Source organism: Penaeus chinensis, chromosome 13 (assembly GCF_019202785.1).
Source record: "Penaeus chinensis breed Huanghai No. 1 chromosome 13, ASM1920278v2, whole genome shotgun sequence".
Lineage (NCBI taxonomy): Eukaryota > Metazoa > Arthropoda > Malacostraca > Decapoda > Penaeidae > Penaeus > Penaeus chinensis.
The window spans coordinates 8,229,001-8,249,000 of NC_061831.1; the positions used below are offsets into that span (position 1 = coordinate 8,229,001).

At 37.0% G+C, this 20,000-nt stretch overlaps 8 protein-coding genes and 2 long non-coding RNA genes across 10 annotated transcripts in view; 5 read left to right on the plus strand and 5 right to left on the minus strand.

Moving 5' to 3' along the window:
* Positions 1-684: 684 nt before the first annotated feature.
* LOC125031833 (crustacyanin-C1 subunit-like) lies at positions 685-1,731 on the minus strand. Its single transcript, XM_047622798.1, has 4 exons — positions 1,594-1,731; positions 1,391-1,475; positions 1,151-1,273; positions 685-1,038 (listed from the first exon to the last, which is right to left on the minus strand). The coding sequence occupies exons 1-4, from the start codon at positions 1,729-1,731 to the stop codon at positions 791-793; spliced, it is 594 nt and encodes a 197-aa protein (XP_047478754.1). The 3' UTR covers positions 685-790.
* A 316-nt stretch (positions 1,732-2,047) lies between these two features.
* Positions 2,048-2,975, plus strand: LOC125031739 (crustacyanin-A2 subunit-like). The gene is made up of 3 exons (XM_047622668.1): positions 2,048-2,188; positions 2,304-2,520; positions 2,632-2,975. Exons 1-3 carry the CDS (start codon positions 2,066-2,068, stop codon positions 2,862-2,864), a joined length of 573 nt encoding a protein of 190 aa, XP_047478624.1. The 5' UTR covers positions 2,048-2,065; the 3' UTR covers positions 2,865-2,975.
* A 1,697-nt stretch (positions 2,976-4,672) lies between these two features.
* Positions 4,673-5,744, minus strand: LOC125031735 (crustacyanin-C1 subunit-like). Its single transcript, XM_047622663.1, has 4 exons — positions 5,607-5,744; positions 5,399-5,483; positions 5,160-5,282; positions 4,673-5,047 (listed from the first exon to the last, which is right to left on the minus strand). Exons 1-4 carry the CDS (start codon positions 5,742-5,744, stop codon positions 4,800-4,802), a joined length of 594 nt encoding a protein of 197 aa, XP_047478619.1. The 3' UTR covers positions 4,673-4,799.
* A 345-nt stretch (positions 5,745-6,089) lies between these two features.
* LOC125031741 lies at positions 6,090-6,501 on the plus strand. The gene is made up of 2 exons (XR_007115508.1): positions 6,090-6,210; positions 6,323-6,501. It is a non-coding gene; the product is annotated as an uncharacterized LOC125031741 (long non-coding RNA).
* A 1,406-nt stretch (positions 6,502-7,907) lies between these two features.
* LOC125031732 (crustacyanin-C1 subunit-like) lies at positions 7,908-9,001 on the minus strand. Its single transcript, XM_047622662.1, has 4 exons — positions 8,839-9,001; positions 8,635-8,719; positions 8,396-8,518; positions 7,908-8,282 (listed from the first exon to the last, which is right to left on the minus strand). Exons 1-4 carry the CDS (start codon positions 8,974-8,976, stop codon positions 8,035-8,037), a joined length of 594 nt encoding a protein of 197 aa, XP_047478618.1. The 5' UTR covers positions 8,977-9,001; the 3' UTR covers positions 7,908-8,034.
* A 281-nt stretch (positions 9,002-9,282) lies between these two features.
* On the plus strand, positions 9,283-10,259 carry LOC125031737 (crustacyanin-A2 subunit-like). Its single transcript, XM_047622665.1, has 3 exons — positions 9,283-9,442; positions 9,558-9,774; positions 9,882-10,259. Exons 1-3 carry the CDS (start codon positions 9,320-9,322, stop codon positions 10,112-10,114), a joined length of 573 nt encoding a protein of 190 aa, XP_047478621.1. The 5' UTR covers positions 9,283-9,319; the 3' UTR covers positions 10,115-10,259.
* A 1,103-nt stretch (positions 10,260-11,362) lies between these two features.
* On the minus strand, positions 11,363-12,437 carry LOC125031731 (crustacyanin-C1 subunit-like). Its single transcript, XM_047622661.1, has 4 exons — positions 12,284-12,437; positions 12,051-12,135; positions 11,811-11,933; positions 11,363-11,698 (listed from the first exon to the last, which is right to left on the minus strand). Exons 1-4 carry the CDS (start codon positions 12,419-12,421, stop codon positions 11,451-11,453), a joined length of 594 nt encoding a protein of 197 aa, XP_047478617.1. The 5' UTR covers positions 12,422-12,437; the 3' UTR covers positions 11,363-11,450.
* Positions 12,438-12,798: 361 nt separating this feature from the next.
* Positions 12,799-13,610, plus strand: LOC125031738 (crustacyanin-A2 subunit-like). The gene is made up of 3 exons (XM_047622667.1): positions 12,799-12,924; positions 13,026-13,242; positions 13,352-13,610. Exons 1-3 carry the CDS (start codon positions 12,802-12,804, stop codon positions 13,582-13,584), a joined length of 573 nt encoding a protein of 190 aa, XP_047478623.1. The 5' UTR covers positions 12,799-12,801; the 3' UTR covers positions 13,585-13,610.
* A 2,005-nt stretch (positions 13,611-15,615) lies between these two features.
* Positions 15,616-18,596, plus strand: LOC125031742. Its single transcript, XR_007115509.1, has 3 exons — positions 15,616-15,676; positions 16,635-16,778; positions 18,047-18,596. It is a non-coding gene; the product is annotated as an uncharacterized LOC125031742 (long non-coding RNA).
* A 115-nt stretch (positions 18,597-18,711) lies between these two features.
* Positions 18,712-20,000, minus strand: part of LOC125031736 (crustacyanin-C1 subunit-like) — a 1,598-nt gene continuing 309 nt past the window's right edge. Inside the window, exons 2-4 of the mRNA XM_047622664.1 lie at positions 19,391-19,475; positions 19,160-19,282; positions 18,712-19,046 (exon numbers count right to left, since the gene is read on the minus strand). Of these exons, the coding sequence (XP_047478620.1) occupies positions 18,799-19,046; positions 19,160-19,282; positions 19,391-19,475 (456 nt within the window). The 3' untranslated portion in view covers positions 18,712-18,798. The remainder of the gene's footprint in view (positions 19,047-19,159; positions 19,283-19,390; positions 19,476-20,000) is intronic.

Here is a 20,000-nt window from a genome sequence, read left to right on the forward strand (position 1 = left end):
AGTACAATACCATCCCTGCGACAGGAGCACCCACACCCACCTGTCACTGTCTTGTTTGCCTCGAGCGACGGTAAGACTTATAATTTCATAATACCACGAAGGTACACTTTGACACTGATCTACGCCATTATACAGAAGGTATGCTCATTATGCACACATCAAAAAAATGATGGGGAACTAAATACAGCTAGAAGATTTATGCAAAAGAGGGGTGCTGTGACACACACACACACACATTTATATATATATGTGTGTGTGTGTGTGTTTGTGTGTATGTGTGTCTGTTTTTGTGTATGTGTGTGTAAATGTATATAAATAAATTTATAAATAAAATAAATAAGTAAATATATATACACACATATGATACACATGTTTGAACGTGTGTGTTTGTATATATTTAGTACATGGTCAGGTCCCCATCTAAGCCGGTAAAGATGGAAGGAGATTTGAATGCGTAGTAGATACTGATCGCACAAGAAATTCAAATAAAAGATATAAAATAATTTCAATCATTTGCATATAATGAATTGTCAAAACTGACAGCGTATATAAATCGAAAAGAAATATATTTATCGAACTCATTGCCGTTTATCTTTATTTTCTTTTGCCTAGTCAGATTTACACTGCAGTCATATATGCACTTGGCAATTGGTTAGCATTAAAACAAGGAATGAAAATATGAATAGGAAATATTTTTTTTATTATAAAACATAAATCGATGTCAGTATCAAAATATTGTTATTTATATACATATATTTATGTATGTATTCAGTTAAAATTAAGACGATATTTAGAGAGATTTCTGGGTGTCGTAGGGACAGTCGGAACCCTGGACTGTCTTCGCGAAACGGGAGAGGTCGACGCCGATCTTCTTAAAGGCGGCCTCGCAGCGTCTCACGTATTGGTCAGAAAGGCTCGGCGACCGGGAGAAGATGAAGGAGAAGTCGGAGTAGTATCCGAAGTTGTATTCGGTGCAGGAGTAGATGCAGGAGAAGTTCTCGTAATCGGTGTCGAGGATGACATAGGGAGCGATCCAAGCTGGAAAAGGGAAATACGAGATCGTTAGATAGTCCAGGACAAAAATCTGCGAATAAATTTCAGTATTTGTTCATTAAATGCAAGAACAGAAATTATCCTATTGAATACTCACATCCTTCATAGTCGACGGAGAGATGAGGGTCTCCAAGAGGCATGGGAAGAATCTGGCCGTTGCGCCTCATGAGGTTACCGTCAGCGTTGATGCCAGTAGACTTGGCGGTGAATTTGTTTCCATCTGTAAATTAGTCACAAGCAATCACTATTAAATATGATTAATCCACTAATAATAGACTCATGAAATCAAGATATATCTGAACATTATAAGGGTCCACTTCATAAAAATCCAACTTACCAAAAGAATATTCGTTACGGACGCACTGTTTGAGGAGCTGGTATGGGTTGTTTGTGAGGGCAATTTCGTACCAAACACCAGCATACTGAAATAGGAAAGAAGAATCACTGTATTTCTAGTAGCTAAATTTATATGTAATTATCGCATTACTAAATATCCAATTATATAATTGCATAATTAATAACTATGTAAATTTAACATACCTTAGAATGATTAGGAATCTGTTCATCAAAGAGTGATTTCTCGTCCACCACAGGACATCTTCCTGGAACGACGAAGTCGGGGATCTTGTCAGCAGAGACGGCTGCTACTACAGCAAGGAAGAACAGAGATGTATTCATGATGATCACAGTTGATACTTCTGCCGTACCAAATGCGGCTGCTGCCTTATATAATTCGACCCTGGTTATGATGAGGTTTCAAGGTGTTTCCAGATTGTTAGATTACATTGCAAATTAACATAAAATAAAGATACTATTGCATTTTATTTATCAGTATTATCTTTCACTGATACCAGTACGGAAGTACAGATAGTAACATTGATTGTGCAGCTGAAAGAAAACAAATAATATAAGTCGAAACTGACAACAGAGGTTGACCACCAAAGCTCCGCCCCCGAAAACGGGATATAAGAACGCCAGGTACTCTTGCAAGGGACACAACTGAGAAACCATCATGTTCACCACACTGGTAGCTGCTGCCCTCGTGGCCCTTGTCGCTGCTGACGGCATCCCAGACTTCGTTGTACCTGGAAGATGCGCTAAAGTGGCCAACCAGGACAAGTTCGATCTTCGCAGGGTAAATAGTCGTATTCCCTTGCATATGTTATAAATTTTGCTGGTGTTAATATAGTTATCTTCATAATTTGAAGGAATCTGTACATGTTTCAGTGTCATTTCTTTTTCCATTACAGTACTCTGGCCGCTGGTATCAGACCCAGATCATCGACAATGCCTACCAGCCATACACTCGCTGCATCCACTCCAACTACGACTACTCTGACTCTGACTACGGCTTTAAGGTGACCACAGCTGGATTCAGCCCCAACAACGAGTACCTGAGACTGCAAGGCAAAATCTACCCCACAAAGGACTTCCCAGCTGCCCACATGCTCATTGATTTCCCAACAGGTACGTGTGTAACATTAATTCTTTTGAGTATGGCAATATATGATAGAATATAATGCTGCAATACTAATACGTGAAGGTAACTGTACCTTACATTTTTTCTACCATCAACAGTTTTCGCCGCTCCCTACGAAGTGATCGAGACTGACTACGAGACGTACTCGTGCGTGTATTCCTGCATCGACTGGAACGGCTACAAGTCCGAGTTCGGCTTCGTCTTCTCCCGCACCCCACAGACTTCCGGCCCAGCGAACGACAAGTGCGCTTCCGTCTTCCGCAAGAACGGAGTCGACTTCGCCTTATTCAATGACGTTGCTCATACGGCCGAATGTGTCTACAGAGCTTAGAGTTTATTTCACTACAAAGATTATAAACGATATTTTTATATAAGATCATGTGACTATAACAAATTATGTGTGAATGTGTGTGCGTTTCTAATAAAATCTAAATCAATATAACTATAGACCTTTCCTTTGGCTTTAGCTGCACCTGATGTATGGAACAGTTTAACTGTGATCATTGAAATCATGCTTAATGGTGGATGATATGATGATTCAGCATAAAACACAATTGAAAAAATACATTGACATTTGTCATGCAGAAGCTAAAATGAATGTCCAGGTCGAATATATTTTTGAGAATAAGACACATATAACAGTCGCTCTACAAAGAAATTGCGTAATGAATAACCATAAAAATTACAATTAAGAGGAACTGTAAAAGTCAATCCATATAAAGTCAATAAGACGTTTGAAAGATATGAAAAATACCGTATTTTCATTATATTCTGTGACAAAATCTACAGTTTTTTCGACTGTAACGAGCCAAACTGACATGAATAAATACACTTACACTATCACAAGGTTTGCTATACACTGTAGAGGTTTATGAAATAAACATGATCACTGAATAACAATGCCAGCAGAAGGCACGGTCTATTCAATATATTTCCACATAAGACTTGAAAAAGAATATATATACACATATACATACACAAATAAATACATATGTATATTTATACAGACATACTCACAGATATATATATATATATATATGTATATATATAATATATATATATATGTATATATATATAATATATATATATATATATATATATATATATATATATATATAAACAACTTCACATGTATAAATGTTTAATCTAATACATATGAATGTGTTTTAATGCACATGTCTGATATATATGAATGCATAAAATATAATTTTGTGACTATATTAATACTGGCTTGTACACAAACGCGCGCGCACGCATGCATGCATTCATCACATGCATGCATGCACCAACATACACACACACACACACAAACTTATATACACACGTTATATGTTTGTGTGCATGTGTGCTTGTATTGTAGGTACGCATATTTATCTGAATTCACACACACGATCATGTCTCTATGCACAAATATATGTACTGAAACACACGCACGCACGCGCGGTAGATTAAACTTTTGATCCACAGAGCTGTTAAATTGATGATTTGGCATTCAAGAAAATCCAGGCCGTTTTTTCACGAACGAAGGTTTAGTATCTGTAACGTTGCATTGTATAATTTCCGAAGTCTAGATAAATAACGCCTTGTGTCTCTTGAATACTCACACTTATACGAGCATACTTTCAAGCGTGTATATGCGGCGTATATATATATATATATATATATATATATATATATATATATATGCATATATATATATGTATGTGTGTATGTACATACACATATATGTGTGTATATGTATATACACATGTGTGCGACCACGTTCACACACACACACACACACACACACACACACACACACACACACACACACACACGCACGCACACACACACACGCTCACGGAAACATAAATACACACGCGCGGGCGAACAAAAACTTGTATACATATATACTGTATGTATGTATCTATACTTACATATGCATATGCAAATATATTCACACACACACACACAATGTATATATATATATATATCTCTTATCAAATCCGAGTGTCCATAAGAACACATCAGTGTAATTAAGAGCTGTCTTCCTTTTCTTTTGATTAATGTCATGCACATATCATTGAAAATGATCTTGATTTCATGCGTGCCAAATGGGTGTGCATTACCAATTAGAACAGGAAAAGAAAATACTATGAATAAGGGAGAACTTTTATATAAAAAGATAAATCGATGTCAACATTATTGTCATTGTACTTGCATACATACATATGCGTGTATGTGTATATTTGCATCTATCAATATATATTTAAAATTAAAGCGCTATCTACAAAGATTTCTGGGTGTCGTAGGGACAGTCGGAACCCTGGACTGTCTTCGCGAAACGGGAGAGGTCGACGCCGATCTTCTTAAAGGCGGCCTCGCAGCGTCTCAGGTATTGGTCAGAAAGGCTCGGCGACCGGGAGAAGATGAAGGAGAAGTCGGAGTAGTATCCGAAGTTGTATTCGGTGCAGGAGTAGATGCAGGAGAAGTTCTCGTAATCGGTGTCGAGGATGACATAGGGAGCGATCCAAGCTGGAAAAGGGAAATACGAGATCGTTAGATAGGCCAGGACAAAAATCTGCTAATAAATTTCAGTATTTGTTCATTAAATGCAAGAACAGAAATTATCCTATTGAATACTCACATCCTTCATAGTCGACGGAGAGATGAGGGTCTCCAAGAGGCATGGGAAGAATCTGGCCGTTGCGCCTCATGAGGTTACCGTCAGCGTTGATGCCAGTAGACTTGGCGGTGAATTTGTTTCCATCTGTAAATTAGTCACATGCAATCACTATTAAAAATGGTTAATCCACTAATAATAGACTCTGAAATCAGGGTATAACTGAACTTCATAAGGATCCACTTCATGAAAATCCAACTTACCAAAAGAATATTCGTTGCGGACGCACTGTTTGAGGAGCTGGTATGGGTTGTTTGTGAGGGCAATTTCGTACCAAACACCAGCATACTGAAACAGGAAAAAAGAATTACTGTATTTCTAGTAGCTAAATTTATATGTAAATACTGCATTGCTAAATATCCAGTTATATATCTACATAATTAATAAACTAAATAAATAAATTTTACATACCTTAGGATGTTTAGGAATCTGTTCATCAAAGAGTGATTTCTCGTCCACCACAGGACATCTTCCTGGAACGACGAAGTCGGGGATCTTGTCAGCAGCGACGGCTGCTACTACAGCAAGGAAGAACAGAGATGTATTCATGATGGTCACGGTTGATACTTATGCCGTAACAAATGCGGCTGCTGCCTTATATAATCCGTCCCTGCTTACGGCTCCTGTGGCGAGGTTTCAAGGTGTTTCCAGATTGTTAGATTACATTGCGAATTAACGTAAAACAAAGATGATATTGCATTTTATTTAACAGTAACACCTTTCCCTGATACTAGTATGAAAGTACAAAAAGTAGCATTGATTGTGCAGCAGAAAGAAAGCATATAATATAAGTCGAAACTGACAACAGAGGTTGACCACCAAAGCTCCGCCCCCGAAAACGGGATATAAGAACGCCAGGTACTCTTGCAAAGGACATAGTTGAGAAACCATCATGTTCACCACACTGGTAGCTGCTGCCCTCGTGGTTCTTGTCGCTGCTGACGGCATCCCAGACTTCGTTGTACCTGGAAGATGCGCTAAAGTGGCCAACCAGGACAAGTTCGATCTTCGCAGGGTAAATACTCGTATTCTTTTCCATATTTTATATATTTTGCTGGTGTTAATATAGTTATCTTCATAATGTTTAGGAATCTGTTCATCAAAGAGTGATTTCTCGTCCACCACAGGACATCTTCCTGGAACGACGAAGTCGGGGATCTTGTCAGCAGCGACGGCTGCTACTACAGCAAAGAAAAACAAAGATGTATTCATGATGATCACAATGGATGCTACTTATGTGACAAAATCTTCAGTGTTTTCGATTATAAGCGAGCCAAGCTGACATAAACAATCACACTTATACTATCACAAGTTTTTTTTATAGACTATAGAGGTTTATGAGATAAACATGATCACTAAATAGCAATGTCAGCAAAAGGCACGGTCTATTCAGTATATTTCCACGTAAGACTTGAAAAAAATATATACATACATACACAAATATATATATATATATATATATATATATATATATATATATATATATATATATATATATGCATATACATGCACAGAGACACAGATATATAGATATATATATATATTTATTTATATAAACACACACAGATATTGTATATATATATATATATATATATTTGTGCGGGTGTTTATATATATATATATATATATATATATATATATATATAAACACCCCGTACATATATGAATGTTTAATCTAATACATGTGCACATGTCTGTCATATATACAAGCATAATATATAATTTTGTGAATATACCAGTACTGGTTCGTACACAAATACGTGCGCGCACGCACACATACACCTTCCCACGCACACATATGTGTATGTGTAGTTTTATTGTGGGTATGCATATTTATCTGAAGCCACACACAAGACCATGTCTATATGCAAAAATATATGTATTAAAACACACACACACGCGCGCACGCGCGCGGTAGATTAAACTGTTGAGCCACAGAACTGTTCAACCGATGATTTGGCATTCAGGAAAGTTCAGTCCGTTTTTTCGTAAACTTTAGTAACTGTAACGTTGCATTGTTTAATGTCCGAAGTCTAGAGAAATAACGCCGTGTGTTATACAAGCATACGTTCAAGCGTATATATGCGTGTATATGTTTAAATGTATATCTATGTATGTGTATGTATGTATGAATATGTGTGTGTATATATATGTATACACATGTGCGCGAGCACATATACACACAGCACACACGCACAAATATAAGTAAACACCCGCAAACACATATACATATATACCACATTTATGTATCTACACTTACATATGCACATACAAATATATCTACACACACACACACACATATATATGTACACACACATATAAATACATACATACATACATATATATATATATATATATATATATATATATATATATATTTGTGTGATCGTGAGCATCCATGTAACACAAGATCGTGTATTCACCCCTACATTGATAGGATAATTGAGAGCCTCGCAGATACTGGTCGTACTCGAATTAATATTAAGTTTTTATGTAACTAAAAGTACAAGATGGAGAATAATCCCGACTGCATTTGATGTGAAATTCTATCAAATCCGAGTGTCCATAAGTAATTCTACATCAATGTCATTAAGAGCTGTCTTCCTTTTCTTTCGATTAATGTCATGCACATTCATTGAAAATGACCTTGATTTCATGCGTGCCAAATGGGAGTTCATTACCAATAAGAACAGGAAAAGAAAATACAATGAATAAGGGATAACTTTTATATAAAAAGATAAATCGATGTCAAAATTATTGTCATTGTACTTGCATACATACATATGCGTGTATGTGTATATTTGTATCTATCAATATATATTTAAAATTAAAGCGCTATCTACAAAGATTTCTGGGTGTCGTAGGGACAGTCGGAACCCTGGACCGTCTTCGCGAAACGGGAGAGGTCGACGCCGATCTTCTTAAAGGCGGCCTCGCAGCGTCTCAGGTATTGGTCAGAAAGGCTCGGCGACCGGGAGAAGATGAAGGAGAAGTCGGAGTAGTATCCGAAGTTGTATTCGGTGCAGGAGTAGATGCAGGAGAAGTTCTCGTAATCGGTGTCGAGGATGACATAGGGAGCGATCCAAGCTGGAAAAGGGAAATACGAGATCGTTAGATAGGCCAGGACAAAAATCTGCTAATAAATTAGCAGTATTTGTTCATTAAATGCAAGAACAGAAATTATCCTATTGAATACTCACATCCTTCATAGTCGACGGAGAGATGAGGGTCTCCAAGAGGCATGGGAAGAATCTGGCCGTTGCGCCTCATGAGGTTACCGTCAGCGTTGATGCCAGTAGACTTGGCGGTGAATTTGTTTCCATCTGTAAATTAGTCACATGCAATCACTATTAAAAATGATTAATCCACTAATAATAGACTCTGAAATCAGGGTATAACTAAACTTCATAAGGATCCACTTCATGAAAATCCAACTTACCAAAAGAATATTCGTTGCGGACGCACTGTTTGAGGAGCTGGTATGGGTTGTTTGTGAGAGCAATTTCGTACCAAACACCAGCATACTGAAACAGGAAAAAAGAATTACTGTATTTCTAGTAGCTAAATTTATATATAAATACTGCATTGCTAAATATCCAGTTATATATCTACATAATTAATAAACTGAATAAATTTTACATACCTTAGGATGTTTAGGAATCTGTTCATCAAAGAGTGATTTCTCGTCCACCACAGGACATCTTCCTGGAACGACGAAGTCGGGGATCTTGTCAGCAGCGACGGCTGCTACTACAGCAAGGAAGAACAGAGATGTATTCATGATGATCACAGTTGATACTTCTGCCGTAACAAATGCGGCTGCTGCCTTATATAGTCCGTCCCTGCTTACGGCTCCTGTGGCGAGGTTTCAAGGTGTTTCCAGATTGTTATATTACATTGCGAATTAACGTAAAACAAGGATGATATTGCATTTTATTTAACAGTAACACCTTTCCCTAATACTATTATGAAAGTACAAAAAGTAACATTGATTGTGCAGCAGAAAGAAAGCAAATTGTATAAGTCGAAACTGACAACAGAGGTTGACCACCAAAGCTCCGCCCCCGAAAACGGGATATAAGAACGCCAGGTACTCTTGCAAGGAACACAACTGAGAAACCATCATGTTCACCACACTGGTAGCTGCTGCCCTCGTGGCCCTTGTCGCTGCTGACGGCATCCCAGACTTCGTTGTACCTGGAAGATGCGCTAAAGTGGCCAACCAGGACAAGTTCGATCTTCGCAGGGTAAATACTCGTATTCCCTTGCATATTTTATATATTTTGCTGGTGTTAATATAGTTATCTTCATAATTTGAAGGAATCTGTACATGTTTCAACCTCATTTCTGTTTCCCTTACAGTACTCTGGCCGCTGGTATCAGACCCAGATCATCGACAATGCCTACCAGCCATACACTCGCTGCATCCACTCCAACTACGACTACTCTGACTCTGACTACGGCTTTAAGGTGACCACAGCTGGATTCAGTCCCAACAACGAGTACCTGAGACTGCAGGGCAAGATCTACCCCACAAAGGATTTCCCAGCTGCCCACATGCTCATTGATTTCCCTACTGGTACGTTTCTGCCAAATCATTTACAATACATTTTTTTTTTCATTGAGAAAATAGAGTTGTTAATGTCTACTATATCTTCTACTAATATTCCTTTTCTTTTGTTTTAGTTTTCGCCGCTCCCTACGAAGTGATCGAGACTGACTACGAGACGTACTCGTGCGTGTATTCCTGCATCGACTGGAACGGCTACAAGTCCGAGTTCGGCTTCGTCTTCTCCCGCACCCCACAGACTTCCGGTCCAGCGAACGACAAGTGCGCCTCCGTCTTCCGCAAGAACGGAGTCGACTTCGCCTTATTCAATGACGTTGCTCATACGGCCGAATGTGTCTACAGAGCTTAATTCGTTACAGTTTTATACTTTATTTTATTTTATTTTTATTTTTTTATAAACAACAAACGATATATTTTATATATGAATGAATTATGATGTCCCCTATCAAATGATGTACGTTTTTTGCTTTATATAATAAAAAAACGTTATCGTATGCAGCAGTATAATATCCTTCAGTTTATGAACTTTTATTATTATGGTATAACAATGGAGTTTAACTTTTGAGTAGTTCTCGAAAATGTATACTCAAGACATAATTTGAGGAATATTAAATATTTCAATACTCAGTTGACAAATCTAATAAAAAGAAAAATTACTAGCACCGAAATACGACTTCAGTGGAATGACAGTACATTTAGGCAAATCTGATGGTGAAGAATTTAACTAAAAAAAAAAAAAAAAAAATCCTGCAATGACTGAATATTACTCATGGGAACTTTCAGTACCAAACTGAAGTCTAAAAGATATTGCTATTATTTAATTCCATATACCTCGTGGTTCAAATGAAATGTTTTGATATATTTACCCAAATCAGGATAACAATTACATAATCTCCATACTTCCAACAGTCTAAAGGAATTCTCTCCATACAAATTACACGATTGTATTACACGAAAAAGTAGTATGGATGCTTTGGAAGGTGGAAGATGATAAATATCTTGTGGTTTAATTCACTGTATACTTGTTTATTTATTTTTTTATTATTGTGTATGGATACATACACCCCCCCCCCCCTCCGCGTGTGTATATATGCTTACATAATTTCATATATATACATATACATACATACACACACACACACATACAAACATACACACACACACACACACACATATATATGTACATATATATATGTATATTTATGCACATTTTCCTTTAGCTGACGATATCTCCAGTCATTATGATGTTCTCATGAACAGTCGTAAAATGCAACCACAAAAACGTGATGTGGAAGATAGGGAGTTCATTGTGACAGATTTAGGAAATGTGAATGATCTTAAAATGAAAATCTAAGTGATTGAATTTTCATTGGACTTACATGAATGTGTAATAGAAAATTGTCAGTTATTCATTCTCTTTTTTTCTTCTACGGAAGAATCTTTAAATCGTGTAGCATGTAATCAATATTCCACATCTTCAAAGATGAAACAAAGGATACAAAGTAAATATTATCATTTCTATCTTTAAATTCAAGTATCACAAATAGCTCATAATACCTCCTATCATTATTGTGGAACCAAAAAATAAAATATTAAATCACGCGATTTATTTATTAGAGAATTCAGTTACATAACAATATTGACATATCGTTTGCGTATATATATATTATGATGAAAAGGTATATTTAAAGGGATTTCTGAGTATCATAGGGACAGTCGGAACCCTGGACTGTTTTCCCGAAGCGGGAGACATCGACACCAATCTTCTTAAAGGCCTCCTCGCAGCGTCTCAGGTATTGGTCAGCAAGTTTCGGCGACCGGGAGAAGATGAAGGAGAAGTCGGAGTAGTATCCGAAGTTGTATTCGGTGCAGGAGTAGATGCAGGAGAAGTTCTCGTAATCGGTGTCGAGGATGACATAGGGAGCGATCCAAGCTGGAAAAGGGAAATACGAAATCGTTAGATAGGCCAGGACAAAAATCTGCTAATAAATTTCAGTATTTGTTAATTAAATGCAAGAACAGAAATTATCCTATTGAATACTCACATCCTTCATAGTCGACGGAGAGATGAGGGTCTCCAAGAGGCATGGGAAGAATCTGGCCGTTTCTCTTCATGAGGTTACCGTCAGCGTTGATGCCAGTAGACTTGGCGGTGAATTTCTGTCCATCTATAAATTAGTAACAGGTAATTATTATAAGAGTATGCCCGCTAATAACATCAGTTAAGTAAAAAGCAGGTTACATATTAACACCAGATATGTCCGCTAAATTAACACCCGTCTTACCAAAAGAATATTCGTTGCGGACGCACTGCTTGAGGAGTTGGTATGGGTTGTTTGTGAGGGCAACTTCATACCAAACACCAGCATACTGAAATAAGAAAGAATAATAGTTTTATTTCTAACAACTGAATGCATGTGTTGTATTACTAACTCAAAATGTAAATATTTAACAATATACTCATTATATATAATCAGTACTTAAATACAAACACACGTACTCATTAATTTTAACATACCTTAGGATGGTTAGGAATCTGATCATCGAAGAGTGATTTCTCGTCCACCACAGGACATCTTCCTGGAACGACGAAGTCGGGGATCTTGTCAGCTGCAACTACTGCCACAAAGGCGAGGAAGAATACTGCAGCGTTCATGGTTCTCCTCTGATGTCTAAACGTGGATTGTGCTGCAGAGGAAGCGGTTCCAGTTTTATATTGCATAGGTTTGCCTGAGAACAGTAACTCGATAGTTGCTCGAGATGCCATTACATTCATCTGTACAAAAAATGTGCGAGGGGAAAATAAATGGTTAAAGGTTGATATAATTTTAATTCCTAGTCTTGCGATATTAAACAAATAATTAGAAATTAAGAAAAAAGGATTTCAATTCATCAATAAAAAGATGAAAAGAAATCAACGACGAGGTATGGCATTAGTGACCTCGACGCCCCGCCTCCAAAGATGCGCCTCCTCCCACCGGTGAAAGTGTATATAAGATGGACGCGTAAGTGCATTTTCAGACTTGAGAAATCACCATGTATTCCACACTCGTCGCTGCTGCCCTCGTGGCTCTTGTCGCTGCTGACGGCATCCCAGATTTCGTTGTTCCTGGAAGATGCGCTAAAGTGGCCAACCAGGACAAGTTCGATCTTCGCAGGGTAAAATTCTTATTAATTCTTACACCTGTATTGCCTGACTTACTGTTTTAGGCATAATGCGAGTGTACTGGAAATGTTCTAACCCTATTTTTCCCCAACAGTATTCTGGCCGCTGGTATCAGACCCAGATCATCGACAACGCCTACCAGCCATACACTCGCTGCATCCACTCCAACTACGACTACTCTGACTCTGACTACGGCTTTAAGGTGACCACAGCTGGATTCAGTCCCAACAACGAGTACCTGAGACTGCAGGGCAAGATCTACCCCACAAAGGACTTCCCAGCTGCCCATATGCTCATTGATTTCCCTACTGGTACGTTTCTGCCAAATCATTTGCAATGCATTTTTTTTTTTTCATTGAGAAAATAGAGATGATAATGTCTACTATATCTTCTACTAATATTCCTTTTCTTTTGTTTTAGTTTTCGCCGCTCCCTACGAAGTGATCGAGACTGACTACGAGACGTACTCGTGCGTGTATTCCTGCATCGACTGGAACGGCTACAAGTCCGAGTTCGGCTTCGTCTTCTCCCGCACCCCACAGACTTCCGGCCCAGCGAACGACAAGTGCGCCTCCGTCTTCCGCAAGAATGGAGTCGACTTCGCCTTATTCAATGACGTTGCTCATACGGCTGAATGCGTCTACAGAGCTTAGACATAAAATAAATTACATATATTTTTTATCATGATTATTTTTGTTTACTATAAACGATGTATACAAATAAGATATGATTATTTCATATCAAATTAAGCGACTTGAATAAATCTAAGACGAAAAAATACGGTATATTATCCTTCTACATTTCCTTATTCATAATCATTGTATAGAATGTACTAGTCTTGCTAAAATTGATATGTTTATTTCAACAGTACATTGTCTTCTCTCGACATAAAGTAAAATAAAAGAAATAAAAAACGATAAAAAAAAAAATATGAAAAAAATAATATGAAAATGACATACTTCAATAAATCCAATGCAAAGAATCTGGTTTTCATATGAATAACCTGAAACATTAACATATGAAATGGTCAATACCCCTTTTAAAATCAAACCAGTAATTCATTTGGACGTTGGAAATGTGTTGTTTTCATTATATTCTTATATACAACTTCTCCAGCTCTCTATAGTATATGAACAAAAGTGAAAAAAATGACAGACCACGTGAACCCAATATCCCTAAGTAGAAGAGTGAAATATGTATATCTTCCTCCAAGCTGCATGTAATATATGTATATTCCTTTGCCTATTTCGAAGATATTCTAAAAAACAAGTAGAAACAGGCTGTGAACACACGCAAATGCAATAAAAAGAGACAGCGTATATTAATACACACACATATAATATATATATATATATATATATATATATATATATATATATATATGATACAGATACAAGGTAAAACACACACACACGTTTTTTTTTCTTTGTTATTCCTCCATCAGCATTCGGTTATTTTCTTCATACATATTTTATAGACAGTAGAAGCGACCCTGGAATAAATAATAAGAAAATTTTAAAATGCAGTTATTGATAATCTTCCTATTTCAGTTAACTTGCATGTTAATTAATATAATTTTTTCTATTATCTAATTTGTCTATTAGATGTATATATCCATTAATTTTGTTTTTGAGGAACGTAAAGGTATCTTTTGCAATTCATCTAAAGATATATCTAGTATACGAGGTAAACTTATGAATTAGCAGAAAGATATTTAGGCCAATTCTTATACTGTATATGACCAGCAGTGGAATGTAAAAAAAAAAAAAAAAAAAAAAAAAAAAATCAAGTGAAGTCTAGAAATTACGTACACAAATCACATAAATTCTGTTGCCTGTCGTTTTTTGGCCGTAACCGTAAGGCCGAACAAGGAAAAAGTCGGCAAAGGTTTTGACTTTCTGTTGGTATCTGAAACCGGTTTGTTATAAAAAAAATTGTTGTTGCGAAAGAGGAAGTTCCTGAATTTAAAGTGCAAGCAAGAACGAGTTGCAGCTGATATCAAGATAATTAACTTGAATCATAGATTTGATGAGAGATATACATTAGGTTTTATCCTTATCGTTCTTACGTTCTTAGGTATAGATGAAGAAAAATAAAGAGCAATCTTCAACTAACAGTTCGAGAAAAAGAAAATCAATGCCCAAAGATTTTTTGGCACTGGTGTCTTTCGACGCTCCTCCTCCGTGCATGTTTCTCCGCCCACCGGCTTAAAGGAATATAAAACGGAGGCTTACTTTTCCATGTAACTGCAAGTAACTAAACCGAGAAAATGTAGCACCTTCTGCAAAGTTCGAATTTTGCCAGTTTGAAGTCCCCTCTTGTAGTGAGCGAATCTAGTGTTGCGAATTCTTGGAAAACGGAACAGTGGAAAATCTGGCCAAGGGAAGACTAAGCATAACCTGGCTATTTTTATGGAATTTGTGACCAAACGTTTTTGAACCTGATTCGACTGTTTATGCAGAATATATTCTGTAGTTCGTTTTCCGACTAGTGGAGCTGTGTAGCAATTATTTTGCCGGTGATTGTTTCTATTGGTTTCGGTTTGACGTCACGAAACTCCCCTTTACAAGGGCTAGGACGGGCCTGTCCCATGAAAGGACAGGCAGGAATTGGCAAGGTGGAGACCGTTACCCCGAATGGATACCCTTCCTAACTTCAGACCGTGGCCGGGATTCGAACCCGTGCGCTTGCGGACCCTTCGGCCGACAGCCGCACGCGTTACCACTGTACCACGGCGACCCCCCGGTGATTATTTCTATTGATATGCTTAAAGCTGGAGAAACGTTTATTCAGAAAAAATATATATCGTATTACTGGCAGATTTTTTATGTAAAAACAAACATTAGTATTGATATGTGAATACAAGAAAAACAAAAAATAATCATAAATATTATTATGTTGACGAAATCATAATTTCGTCAACATTGATTTAAGAGTATATTAAACTAGTGATGTGAATATATATATATATATATATATATATATATATATATATACACACACACATACATACATACATATATATATATATATATATATATATATACACACACATACATACATACATACATACATATATATATATATATATATATATATACATATACATATATATATATATATATATATATATATATATATATATATATATATATATATGTATAACATTACAGTATCACTATCACTACCTAGACTGTATATCTCATAACTCTTAATATCGTCAAACACCTGTTTAACCAGAAAGTTAAAGGTGATATAGCCGAGAAGAAACTCCTTTGGTGCCAAATTGAATTCGATTTCCTCTGATATATGATTTTGACGACCTCTACCCCTAAAGTGCCGCAGCTACTTAACAACTTAGAAATGGGGGGGGGGGGGGGGGGGGGGAACGGGGGAAATCTCGATGACGTCAGCGTAGGGTCCTTTGTTCTCACGGACTTATCCCTAGATATCTGTTAGGCAGGTTCTTCAACTTTCTTTCATGACCTCTCTCCTTTGTTTTTCTCTCTCTCCGTTTCCCTCCTCTAATAATTTATCAATAGACACCGCTTCTTGTTTATTAACGCATTCCATCTATCTCTCTTGTGTTTTTTTTTTATCTCTCCCCGTTTCTTTCTCTTCTTCTTTATTTAGTTTTAGTCTCTCTCTCTCTCTCTCATTTATCTATTCAATCGCTCTCACTCTTACCACCTATCGGTTCCAGTGATCTTAAAAGAAGACTGGATCGAGCAACCAGTACTTTGTCGTGAAGCCCTATTGAAAACGCCGGCGCCACGACTTGACTTGGGGCGCAGTGGAAGATAGCTTTAGATTTCACAATTAAATCTCCCGCTTTGCATGAAATAAGGTGAGTTGCTATCCAGAAAGCTGGTTTGAGTTATTTTCTTTTCTTTATCGAACAGAAATGGTAAACTGGGGATATTTCTAGTGTACCACCCGTTTGTAACTTCAATTAGCCAAACAGGGTGAATTCAGCTTGAAAATATTTGATCAAGGTTGAGGCGGCCTACAGGAATTTTAAACTTTATTTGGTGCCGAAAAGCAGAAAAATCTTATTCAACTTTGAGTTCTTTGGGCATCTACCACTGATCTTAAAAAAAGATCAGTGGGTCACACTGTCATGACGCCGGTCTGAATTAATTTGCTTCAAAATAGTGTCTGCAAGAACCATAGGTTGCTCGATCCAGTCTCTTTTTAAGATCAGTGATCGGTTCTGTGGTCCAGTATACTTTAAGAGTCCATTCCCTCAGAAACAGTTATCTGGTTAAATTCATCTTTTAGTTGAATTAGCAAACGAGCTCTCAGGGAAAAAATGTAGACAGAATCAGAATTTTGTGGTTTTCTTGACTACGATTCCTGACCCATTGCAAATCATGCTAGAAAAGGCTACATCCATTTCTGAAATTTAGATTGCATATGGGAAAAGCATATTAGTCTGTAATGATTAAATGAAATAGTTTATCTTGCTATAACAACAGTCATCCTTTTTATTCCCATAATGATTGCAAAGTTACTTATATGTTGGTTTATCATCTGTAATAGTTGAATGCAAAGGATGAAGCAAAAGATTTGGAAACTGATAGGGAGAATTACTCTCATGTAAAAAAGAAAAAAAAAAATATTGTGTATATATATATATATATATATATATATATATACACACTTCACATGAGAATGAAGATCTAGGAACTTAAAACTCATTATTCAGGGTGCCTTCTTTATATAAATTTCTACATAAATCTAAATATACACATACGTTCCTATACACTTACATATGTACTGCCTTCTTTAACTCGATAGAAAACGCAAAGTGCTCGGGACAAACCGGTTTACTGCAACTGGCACTACTCTCCACATCCCACATATGTGTTTTAACTGGCCTGGGGGTCTCACTGTTGCCAGGTCTTCCCCTTGCTAAGTCTGACCCGCCGTCATTTAAATCCTATTAAGATTTATTTCCATAAAGTTTTAAAAAATGTGTGCGTATTGTCTAAGAGTAACATGATTGTTTTAACTCTTAGGAACATTTAACAGCATTTCATTACATATACGTAAGGTTGAGGACCTGCTTACTGGCATTTAACTGAAGGTCATTATGTCTGTTTATATTTCTAGACATTTGGTTTCACTATAACGTGACAGAGACTGACTATGAGACGTCCTCGTGTATTCCTGCATCGACTGGAACGGCTACAAGTCCGAGTTCGGCTTCGTCTTCTCCCGCACCCCACAGACTTCCGGTCCAGCGAACGACAACCGCGCCTCCGTCTTCCGCAAGTCAATGTCTTATGTTTCAGTGCAATATCTTACATAACCAAATGTATTTACAGCTTACTTCCATGGTTACGCACTAAATCTTATATCAGCAGATTGTTATATCATATTTCGGCGTTTGTAGATAACAGATCATACTGAGACAGGATCATGTTCACGTCATGATATATATGCATATCTATACACACACACAACATATATATGTATACAGACAGATACACACTCATATGTATATATATATATATATATTTTTTTTTTTTACTAATACTATAGAATAAAATTAACTCACTGATGTAGCCTTACATTTCCTTATTTGCGTTTTTTTTTTCAAACATCAACTTAAATTGCGCTGTTTCGCATTCAAAATGATAGATTTGAAAAAAAAAAAAAGTTATAAGAAATGGTATCGATTTCTTTTTACTATTACTTTTACTATTTTTGTATTTTCGCATTTATACGTTTTTTCAAATTATCAACACGAGAATGGATATCAAGTTTCTTTAGAGTTGAAGATGTTTCTTTATTTTGTAATGTGAATTGACATCGCTTAAACCTAATGTGTATATTTACATTTTACCAAAAAAATGGCAATTTTAGAGAGATTTCTGGGTGTCGTAGGGACATTCAGAACCCTGGACTGTCTTCGCGAAACGGGAGAGGTCGACGCCGATCTTCTTAAAGGCGGCCTCGCAGCGTCTCAGGTATTGGTCAGCAAGTTTCGGCGACCGGGAGAAGATGAAGGAGAAGTCGGAGTAGTATCCGAAGTTGTATTCGGTGCAGGAGTAGACGCAGGAGAAGTTCTCGTAATCGGTGTCGAGGATGACATAGGGAGCGATCCAAGCTGGAAAAGGGAAATACGAGATCGTCAGATGCTATAGAACAGTGAATCTGCTAATAAATGTCAGTATTTTTTCATTAAAAGCAAGAACAGAAATTATCCTATTGAATACTCACATCCTTCATAGTCGACGGAGAGATGAGGGTCTCCAAGAGGCATGGGAAGAATCTGGCCGTTGCGCCTCATGAGGTTACCGTCAGCGTTGATGCCAGTAGACTTGGCGGTGAATTTATTTCCATCTGTAGATTAGTAACAGGTAATCATCATTAAAAATAATAGAGCCAGAATTATGAAATCGGGTTATATATACACATAAGAAGCGTATGTTAAATAAAACTCCATCTTACCGAAGGAATATTCGTTGCGGACGCACTGGTTGAGGAGCTGGTATGGGTTGTTTGTGAGAGCAATTTCGTACCAGACGCCAGCATACTGAAATAAAGAGATGATGATATTATCCAAATCTTTCAATCAACTATTTATGTACTGATACTGAATCCGTTGGTTTATAGATTCTACATATAACCAGAAACATAACTAGTCTTTTCACATGTGAATATGTATATCGGCCACTTTAAAGGAAGTCAGGAATTACGCAGTAACACTGCATACAAAAAAAAAAAAAAAAAAAAAAAAAAAAAAAACTACTGAAAGTAATGCATTAACTGTGAACTTAGAATAAGTTTACAATAAGATTGAGTAATGACAACAAACAAGAGACAGCGACCGTGTGTGTGTGATAGAGGGGGAGGAGGAGAAGGAAAGATAGAGAGAGAGAGAAGAGAAGAAAAGAGTGAAAATGAAGGAAAGAGGAAGAGAAAGAGGTAGTAAAAAAATAAACGTGTGAGAGAGAGGAGGGGGGAAGACGGAGAAATAGAGAGAATTTGATAGTGATGGAAAGAAGAGAGAGAGAGAGAGAGAGAGAGAGAGAGAGAGAGAGAGAGAGAGAGAGAAAGA